At 40.3% G+C, this 10,958-nt stretch overlaps 1 protein-coding gene and 1 pseudogene across 1 annotated transcript in view; both read left to right on the top strand.

Moving 5' to 3' along the window:
• Nucleotides 1-3,952, top strand: part of LOC109469466 (acid-sensing ion channel 2-like) — a 37,166-nt gene extending 33,214 nt beyond the window's left edge. Inside the window, exons 12-13 of the mRNA XM_019767983.1 lie at nt 1,919-2,098; nt 2,731-3,952. Of these exons, the coding sequence (XP_019623542.1) occupies nt 1,919-2,098; nt 2,731-2,951 (401 nt within the window). The 3' untranslated portion in view covers nt 2,952-3,952. The remainder of the gene's footprint in view (nt 1-1,918; nt 2,099-2,730) is intronic.
• A 2,309-nt stretch (nt 3,953-6,261) lies between these two features.
• LOC109469464 overlaps nt 6,262-10,958 on the top strand; it is a 36,992-nt pseudogene continuing 32,295 nt past the window's right edge.

The raw sequence follows: 10,958 nt of genomic DNA, 5'->3' as shown, positions 1-10,958 counted from the left end.
TAACACTGATGTGACCAAACCATTGCCAATCATACCACAAAAGCCCACATCAAAACACTCTTTCTACCTTTTTGGACTAAAGGTTAACAATGACTTGAATAGAACGATCGGAACAGCCCGAGTCCAAGTATTCTGTCTGATTGCCAATAGGAACATAGACGCATGGACAAACAGACAGAATATCCCCCTTAATATGTCCGGTAAGAATATCTGTACGACTCTTTGCATCATGGAGTTTGGAGAAAATGGAAAAATAAACCAAACCGTTTGTAGCTGTACATGTACAAAAACAATTGATATTGCGTCCGCCAGATAACCATACAATAATACGTGTATATAATCAACTCAAAATAAAAGTACTATTCTTGTCTAAGTCTTTAGAGTCAAACCTGTCTGGATATGTATCCAGGGTATTGAACAGATATTCCTACCAGGGCCTGAACTGGGACCATATTTTTCTTACAATTATACGCTTTTGCTTTTATTCTATAACCCAAAAGTTTTTTAGACGATAGCAAATTAAAACATACTTGCAATAGTAGTTAGCCTAAGGGCTTGTGGTAAAACAAATGTTGATAGGAATTAGTACGTCAAGTACAGTCCAATCAGGTAGATTGGAGGAAAATTGAAATGTCAAAGGCTGAATACTCGCTGGGATTCTGTTGGTGACGAAGTCATGGCGTACTCGTGGCGTGCTCGTGACGTGGTCGTGGCGTGCTCGTGATCACTTTTAGAAGGAAAGTGTCTTTACCGACCTGGATGTTCACGTGCTGCACTACTTACGGCGGTAAGTGTCCTCGGCTCCTGTTTCAATTGTTTGGCCACACCAAGTAAGTTTTATGGATGGCGTCCGCGCGCGCATTCATTTTGGCCTGTTCGCAAAATAAAAAAAATAAAAAAAGAAATCCCCCTTCTTGTAACTATGACCCAAGGAGTCACGACAGTGGGATAAGGGAAGATGTGATTGACGAAAAGATACAGGACAGGACAACTGCTGTTTTATTGATTTATTGCTGTTTTCGTGACGAACAAAAGACTTGTTGGTAGTTACACTGTGTTCTCTCGTTCAATTTGTGTCCTAACATTTGTCGTCCCTTCCCCTAGTATATTTCTATTCAAGGCAACCTGCTTTTTTCGGTCCTTCTTGTTTTTTTTGTTTTGTTTTTTTGTTTTTGTTTTTTTTTGTTTCGCGCTCCAGATCCATAAAAATTACTTGTTTGGCCTTATCACGTGCCAGCTCTCATCTCGCCACATTTGCCATCATGCACCGTTTATGTAATGAGATAATGAGTAATGTGCAGGCAACTGACCTATCCAATAGTTGCATTTTTGCATCTATTGGTCTGGAATACGTTTATGACCATAGTTCTTTGTAGCTACAATGTTGTAGCAAAATCAAATCGTTCTATGTCATTCATTACCATTCATTATTTTTTCTTCTCACAACAATGATGTGCATGTATAGGGCTGTGCCCATGTCCGTTTCTATAGCCCTTGTGCAAGCACTACAACAGAGGCTGAATTTTACACCATGTTAAGAAAATATATCGGATTAGAAGATAAAAAAACACAGAATAGATACACTTCAGCTAAAGTCGGAATTTCTTCCTGAGTTAATGTTTGATTGCAATATACACTTTTTGGTATAGGTCTTGCACAGGTAAGACCAAAGGTGTCTAAATCTTTCTAGGTATCGAGTTGGTGGCGCCAGTGGTTAATTAGCGTCCCATAGAATTCCATAGGTGAATATCGTGTGAGAATATACAAACCTCATTTCTTCGTCTTATACAAGGTGTAACCTTCATGTATATGGTGGCCGGTAGTAGCCCCCAAATCTATTCATACACAATTATGATAATACTTTTCTGTCATAGACCATGGGATGTGTCCACTTTTCGCCCCCAAACGTTTTGCTAAGTTGAATATGTAAGAGAAGATTTTTCTCTCTTAATTCATTACACAAAGACTTTAAATCTAGACTATTTGTTCATTTCTCTTTTTTACAGTGACAACATTGCGGTTCTAAACGTTTACTACGAGGCTTTAAACTACGAGTCGATCGTACAGATCCCAGCCATCGAGACAGAGGGGTTATTAGGTAGGTACTCAGAACAGTCATTCACCCTGGTCACATTTGGGCCAAAATATCCCAAATTTCTTTCGAACCGGTTAACCGAATCATGTTCGATATGACGTAATCAGAACCGAACGTTCATTTGATTTGGTGATTTACATAAACCAGGGACTTCAAGCCCTTTTTATATGAATCATCATCATCATCGGTCGCAAGCAAGGTTGGCGATCTGCTTTTTCGTCAGCTGATTGTACTCGTCTCCCAGTAATTTTTGGACGTACTTGAAGTATATTATATGAATACCTTCTAAAATACTCTCTGCTGCCAATTTCAGTGGATCATGTAACGAAGCTACTGCCGTCATCGTGGGTGAAGATCGTAATTCTTGTTTGTACCGATATCAATTACCCCCTCCCCCTATCCATGCGGCATGACCCACGTGCAAACATGGTATTTTAATCACAACAGAAACAAATTCAACTTATCTCAACATCGTTTGAAGGCAGAACAAAAACAAGACAAAAATCCCGGACTGTGATGAATTTTTTTTTCAAAGATGGCGGCACTCGCACTCTGGAATTATGGGTCTTGAAAGATGAAAAAAAACTTTAATTGTAGGAGCATCACAGCTTACTACTGTTCTATCTACTTCCTAGGTGACCTTGGCGGGCAGATGGGACTTTTTCTGGGCGCGAGTTTCCTTACACTGGTGGAGGTATTCGAATATCTTATGGACGAGCTCTATGGGAGGGTGCTCAAGAAATGTTGCCGGTGCAAGGCTACCGCATCTGCCCATACTACGTCTCCATCAGCCGACGTGCTGAGTGTGAACATCAACGGCAGTGCGACACAGCTCCCACAGACTAGTCGCGCATGACTAGAGCCGGGCGACGGCACAATGTCGTGCCTGGTCTCCACGCATTGCGCATGCGCAGGGAGAAAATTTGGCTGCCTGTGTACGGACTCTGGTGGGGATTGTTTCTGTGGGTCAAAGGTCGCGACGGCTGATTCGGAACTGTGATAAACTCGTTTATATCTCTTTAACACCTACACACTGCGAGTCTGCTGAACAACAGCAACCGTATTGTGGGGGTTGCTGCTACGAGGCAGGTCGTCAAAAAGTCTCTTACGAGAGAACCTGTTACCTTTGTCAGTCTTTCCAGGAAAGAAGGGGTACCTTTTGTATGTGTTGCAAACTGTAAAGAGACATCATGCTGTCTCAGCAGAATGTTACAGCTTACGGCAACGCTAGAAGGTGAAGTTGTAGTTGTGAGCTTATCCGGACCATTCAAACTGAAGATATCAAAATCCCTCAACATTTCGTTGAGGTCTATTGTCTTTACAAAAGCTCATCCTAGAGAGAAGGGGTTTATTGATGCCCTGTATAGTGGTCGCCACTTCTCGCTATTGCTAGACAAGATGACGAACAATTGAATCTTCTTGCAAACCCTCCCAAAATCGTTGCGCTCCTCTGTGTAGCATCTGTTCGAGTAATCAAGAAGATTGGACCTTGTCGTGCTTATGGGCTTTTGTATCCAATGAGAAGTAGGATGTACTATTTTGTACTAGACGTTTTAAGTCGATACATGGCTGTCGTAGACAACATTTGCAGGAGACCACAATTACTTTTTATGTCTGTACTTTTGATTTTGTCAATGCTTTTGTGCGATCTGGGCTTCGCACAGTCTTTAAAACTACAAGTATTGTTTTCAACAACACCGTTTTCTCCGATAGTCAGTACTTGTGATCACCCAGGTCGGAGAGTGGCCATGAGTAAAGACTGTTGGAATACAAAATTATATTATTAGAAGGGTAATGTATTAGAGTTTTCTTCTCTTGCATTGCCCTCAAAGTGGATTGATATACTCACAATTAATCTAGGGCTTGTTCACATTTACTAGTCGGTCTCCTCAATGTTGATGTTTCTCTAGATTTCGTAGAAAGTATCCGTGTGGACATGGTGTATGAGGATAGTTTTTTAGACTAGAAGAAATTAAAGTGGTACATCATAGGTATAATGTATTTAGTGGTTCTGTCGACAAATGTCCGTTGCATTTTCAATGTTACTGTATATATCTACTTACATGTTAGTAATATTGGTGTTGATATTTATTGTCTTTGATTAGTTCCCATTGTATTGTGTACCGATAATATTATATTGTGTGTTTTAAGTGTACTCTGTGTGTAGCCTCGTGTTGGCACAACGTCTCGCAGACCGTGGGCTAACCACGAGACTTTGTGCTGACTGGTGGCTAGACCTGATTCCTTGCCAGTATTTTCAAATAAATACGTAAAAGGGAAGGTACTAATCCCAAAGTATTTGTCCTATACATTTCTTTTACTTCAGAACAGTGTGAATCACAAACTATATTTGAGTATCAATTGCTGTTTTTATTTTTTATTTATGCTTTTAGATGGTCTAGACCGACAAGTTATTTTGCTCGCGTCTTCGCGATGATGAAAATACACTTACGACAGTTTCACCGTCGAAAAATAATCTTCCAGGAAATACACTGGTCTTCCAAAAAATGCAACAGCAAAACCAGAATATGACATTTTACCTTAAGCTGGAAAGAGAAAATATGATGGTTCCAGTTTCGAACGGAACTTGGTAAGAAGCTGGCTTTGATTGTATTTATTTATTAATTGGTTGTAACGTGTGTTTGACATGTTTGTCTCGCTGTGGAATCGTGTTCGTTTCAAGCCACTGTCACACTATTAGAATTCTAGAACCTTCCCCCCGAACACCAGCCAACCAAGGGTGGCTGAAGTTCGAGCACAGTCTGACCAGATTTAGGCCACTCCACGAATCAAAAATCTAATTTGAGTCCAATCTGACTGCCAGCCACACCCCGATCTTCTACCAATCACCTGCAAACCACCAGCCAACCATAGCCGAACCTCTTGTCTACACCCGGGTGTTTTGAACATTTTGAAACATTTGGCTGGTGCAGCAGAACATTAGCTGACCTGATCAAACACCAGTCAACCACAGCCAACATTGTTCCTGACCTACTCCTTACCATGTTTGTGGGGAGTTTGACTAGTGTTCGGGAGGCCATATTCAGCTATGTGTGGCAAGGGCTTTATTGTTACCAAATTAGATACGACATGTAGATTACAGTCAGTGAATATTTTGAGGTGGCTCCGGATGACATTTTGAAAATTTCCAGGTAAATTTTCATCTATTTTAAAAAGGCATTTCAGAAATTGCCACTTCTGGTCAATAAATCAACTTTGAAATATACCGGTCAAAATTTTTCAACATGGAACAACATCGGGCAATATCTTTTTTATCAAAAATAACTTTGTGATTTAATAACACAATTTAATCTTCGGTTTGACTAACCTGAAAATGTAGCTGTTGGTTACAATTGAATCTTCGTTTTTAATAACATGGCTGTTGATAGTGTTGGTGTATAAGACTACTAGTACCATAAATGTCTTGTTAAAATCTGTATTAACGCAATTATGATAATAGCAAGAACTTTGTTTTCTTTACAGTGACAACATTTTGGTGCTAAACTTATACTACGAGTCCCTGAACTACGAACTGATTCAGCAGATGCCGGCAATCGAAACGGAGGGACTTTTAGGTAAATTTGGTTTCCATCGTAGACGTGGTTGGTGTCTACGTGCTTGTAAATGATCATTCTTTATTAGTCTGCTGCTTACACTGTTAACAATGACAATTTAAAAAAAGAAAACCATTTCTTTCTCCCAGGTTGAAGACTTATGAATATATACAAAGTTTATTTCTATATCTGTTTTTTTTTTTTCAGCAAAAGTCTAGCGCAAATGCGATGCAATTACTCCGCTAACGTTGTTGCATACTCCAGAGAATTAGATAGTCTTTCTCGTAATCCAGGTGACCTGGGAGGACAGATGGGACTCTTCCTAGGCGCCAGTTTTCTGTCACTGGTGGAGATATTCGAATACCTGATGGACGAGCTCTATGGGAAAGTGCTCAGGAGATGCTGCCGGTGTAAGGCGGCATCAGGGGCGACCAACGCTTCCCACTGTGCTGACGTCGTGAATTTGAACATCAACGGCAGTGCCACACAGCTTCCTCAAACCAGCCGCGCATGACTAGGATCGGACGGCGCGTCGTGTCTGGTCTCCTCGCAGTGCACGTGCGCAGAGCGGACATTCGGCTGCCTGTGCACGGAGGCTGACTGTGACTGCCTATGCGGGAGACCCAGCCCGACGCTGGAGGTAGACGCTTAGTTCGATATGTCAACAAATGTCTCTCCTCCTCGCCGAAATAACAAAGCAGTTAGTTTACTGCAACCTTGTGTTGTCGAAGGCCAATCTCTGATGAAAAGAAGTATCAATTCCGGGACTCAGCTTGATTTGTACTTGATGCAAGACGTAGATATTGTATATACTTTTCATGTTACATTTTAACTAAATGTACAAGATCAGACTCCAATTGTATAATAGCTATAGCTACTCTAATCTACGAATTTGTCCACGTGTACAGCACTGCGTATCGCCTGATGTTTTCTGTACATGTGTATCTAGAGAACTTCAAACAATTTGGTTTGAGTCTTCTCTTGCTGTGAGAAAAGCCCCACGTTCGAGGGAGAAGTTTGGTCGCTTCTTGCCGCCATTTTGGAGAGACGATGATCACGTGATTCTTCTTGTAAAGTCTCCCATCATCCACTGCGCTCCTCTACGTAGCACCTGCTCGAAAACGTCAGAACTTACGAAGACTAGACCATTCGGCGTGCGGGTTTTCCAACACAGAATCCCTACGTTTTTCTCTTGTCCTCGTTCTTTGATATATTTCCATAGTTGAAACGAAAGTGTTGTAACGTACCTTGTAAAATCGAAGATGTTTAAAGACAGCAAATAGGACAACCGAGCTACAATTCCTATAAATTGTGCGCAACGGTTTGTGACTGGCAAGGGCACATTCTTACAGGTCGGAGAAAGAATGTGCCCCATGCCGGATCGGATGCCGTGTAATACTGTCCAGGCGAAACGCCAGGAAGCTTAATATGCACTTGGACATGCGTTAGAGTAAGACAAATGAGCCTCATGTTGTTAATACTTAGATACTGACAGTTGATGTGCTTCAATTTGTTAGCGACCACCAAGTTAGACATGATTACAGTGTTCTATATGTACGTAATTGCTACCATGTCACAACTGCGTGTGGCCATTTTTGAAAAAAAAAAAAAACTAACCACTGTGAATTTATGTACCGCGAGATTCCACGAGATACTACGAGATTCCCCATTGGGGACCTTTGTACAGTAACCTTATCAAAGTGTCATAAAATCATGCCCTGCGTACGTGTGTATCATTACACGCTTTTCAATTAGAAAATGATTTCTCATGTAATTATCCTCACATTATATCAGGACTTGTCAAACAACACGGGTAGATTAGGATTTCATGGACTGGATTCTTTTTACGCAAAACAGTTTATTGCCATCCATTTGTCTTGCTATGTATGATTGACTTGTATGTAGCTTTACGCTCCAAAATCCTCTACAAAACCTATTGGCTAAAGCAGAGAAGCCATTCTGTCATGTTTGCCTCTCATTGCATGAAGTCATCGTCGGGCCACAATGTGGTTATTTCCTGCACCGTAACGCAATAAATTCAGTTACTTGCCAAAATGAACTTGTTTGTCTTGACTATAGCAACGTCTACTATTTCCTACTTACATACGATTGCATAAGATTAAGTATCTACCATTGTAAGATGTTTCGGTAGTGTTGAATGTTGTGGAATGATGTATATAAACTTGTCGATGGGCTTGGTAAACGTTTAGGATATCCGGATATTGAATTTAAGTATTTGAGACGTATGCAACACAAGACGTTGTAACGGAATGCGACGTATATGCTAACAAAACTAATGACGGAAGAAACACCAGCTTAATGCAGTACCCAATCATTATTCTCTACCATGACATTAATTATAATTACAATGTTCTAAAAGCCCGGTCTCATGACATTCATAAGTACACAATAATTAATTTTCACATTTCATCTCTCATCTATACCTTATTCTAATTACACGACCGTTGGGGCATCACAGATGATCTGATAACCAGTTTTCTGTATCCTTCTCGGTTTTCTGTTCCTCTTAGCGTTTCAGTTGGTGTCAAAGTGGTCCATGATTTTAACACTCCCGGTCTTATCTCTACAAATCATGTAGACCTTTCTAAAGGTCTCGCGTAGGTTACTGTATATGCACAAAATGATCTCATATAACTTGTGCTCATTGCACCACCCATCGCACCGGACCAATATGGATGCCTGAATCTCCAATACTGATGGACAACAGCCAGAACTGATGCTACAATCCTTTGAAGGTTGCCCTGGGGTAACGTAGAACGTGATTGGTCAATCAGCAGGTCCTGACCTTTTCAAAACTGGGTCAGATCCAATGATTATCTTCCTTATATATTTCATGTGACATGGAAACTCATTTGTGCCCCCCCCCCCCCCAAACAGTCAGGCCATTCATAGTCAGCTCATGCACATATAAAAGACTGCTTTTTTTAATCAAAAAATAAAACCGAAACTCATTATTATCTCCACTCTATTGTAACACTTTATCAAAAACAGACTTTTGCAAGCCTTGTTGTTTGAGTAATTAGGATTTATTAGGTTATATTAGGCCTTATTCTATATTTTTGTTGTACTTTGTTCCATAGTTGCAGTTGTCTTACAATAAACTTCTTCGTACGTTTTTTATAAGCTTCAGCTACCGATACGGTATGCAGGCTATGAAACAATTAGATGTTTTATTAGATGTGGATGACCTGGGTGTCATGGAGGAAATGAAAGCGCCAGCCGATAGCCTGATTTTACTACCATGATGCCAAGAATGAAAGGGTTCAACCGAGGTGAGGGGTTGGGGCCAAGTTATTGAAACCTGAGCGGATTACCTGCATGACATCTCGGATTACGTCAGGGACCTAAAAGAGAAAAATGGAATTTGAAACATCCTTTATCTCTCATGTGTCATACGTTTATGGATTAGAATATAGTATAGCAAAAATAGCGGATAAGAAATTGGGAAGTGAGGCAAAATGGAGGATAAAATAACCGAAAAAGAGTTAAAAATTAAAAACAGAAAACAGTTTATACAAGTTTTGAATCATCATGTACATAATTTCCTCACATCATCACATACTTTTATTTATGTTTTGTAATCCTCTGTTTTTGTTTGTTTTTGTTTGTAAAATTTGTTTTTAGAAAGTTGATAAGTGCAATGATGGAAACCTGGCTTACAGGAAATATAAACTATATACTATTAGGTTTTTGAACATGGAGATGATTTATGAAGAAGCTGCATTAGGAAAAAACATAATCATCCCGCATCTCCAACATTGAAACTATCCATGGTCACTTGCCCCCCCCCCCCCCGTGTACACTATATGACATCCAGTAGATTTCTAGCGGGAACCAATCAGAGGGCTGCTGACATGTAAATGCAATGAACTCAACCAGAGCGCGTAATTGTTTCTTATTTACTTCAGTACTAAGTACTAGTACTTCCACAATCAGTTAGTAAAATCATACCTTAGTAAAATCTACTTTGATGAACGAATCGAAACGGGACTGTAGACATGAAGTTTTACACACTCAAATGTGGCTGCACTAGCGCTAATGGAGCGACCACTACGGTAAGGACCGGATCCTAGCGAAGCCAAGATTTGTGAACCAAACGCAACCCATCGAAGACGGGCCGCCAAACATAAAAATGGAGGGAAATGACAGACAACAAGCCAACAAAGACAACACCACCAGACCAAGGAGGTTAAATACAAGACCAACAAACTTGGAAAACACCACAGCAACTTCAAGCGCTAACGTTGTAAGAACTGTGGAACCTCAAACTAGTATGTTTGCGTCAGCGGAAAGGCTGTCGAGGCAACCACTGCGTGAAAAACTGCGGCGAAAAAGTAACATGGGTTCGTCCCAAATCTAGACGCAAGTGAGCTACAAAAGTAATAGAACCTATGCATCCTGCTTGTTGCTGTCAACTTACCCGTTAAAGATTGAACCGATACATGTACGTACTATAACTTGCCATACCCGGCCAAAGACGACTACATTACTGTTACTCTTCATATCATTTTGTGCTGTATAATGTATATGCGTTACATTATCTATCATTGTCATTTCTGTGAATTCCTTAAAACATCTACTGTTAGTTTGTGTAACATTACGTAATGCTACAATCTGCGTAAAAAGTGGGCTTCATTGCGTGTTATCTGCTAAGTCGTGTTGGTATTGAAAACAGTTTTATTCTGCCGTTCTTCTACAAACAGCCAGCAGAATTATGAAGATACCCGTTCATAATACACATGCTGCAAACTAAAGTAATGGCAGTCCTACGAAAATTCTCTTTGTAATGTATAAGCGCTTTATATCGACGAACAATGGATGTGAAATACATGTTTTCCCCCATCGTGTGCCACCGGCTCGGTGGTAATTGGCTACTTTACAAGTGAAAGAACCGCGTCTGTGGGCCTTGATAAATTATTCAAATTATTCAGCAGCCCTCTGATTGGTCGCCGCTAGAAATTTACTGGATGTCATTCAGTGACGACCCCCCCCCCTCAAAAATAATAAAATATTGAACAGTTGTATCCTACAGGCAAAATATTACCTCTTCTGCACCGCCATTAGCAATGCCAAACCCACGTTTAATGCTGCAAAATACAGACTAGAAAAAAGCTAGCAAGCTTTCATTTTTTGTCGATCTTTCACCACTTATTGTTGAAAATCTGCAGTTGAAATTTTGTAACATATCAATAGTCACCATTTTTGACCGTCTTTTTATGTAGCTTTATATCTTGTAAATGATCGTATAGTGACTGGCCATGTACCAATCTGTTTTTTTACAATATATA

Source organism: Branchiostoma belcheri, unplaced genomic scaffold, assembly GCF_001625305.1.
Source record: "Branchiostoma belcheri isolate BF01 breed outbred unplaced genomic scaffold, Haploidv18h27 scaffold204, whole genome shotgun sequence".
In the NCBI taxonomy this organism is placed as follows: domain Eukaryota; kingdom Metazoa; phylum Chordata; class Leptocardii; order Amphioxiformes; family Branchiostomatidae; genus Branchiostoma; species Branchiostoma belcheri.
Note: the sequence above shows the minus strand (reverse complement) of the source record. Positions and strands in the feature narration are given on the sequence as shown.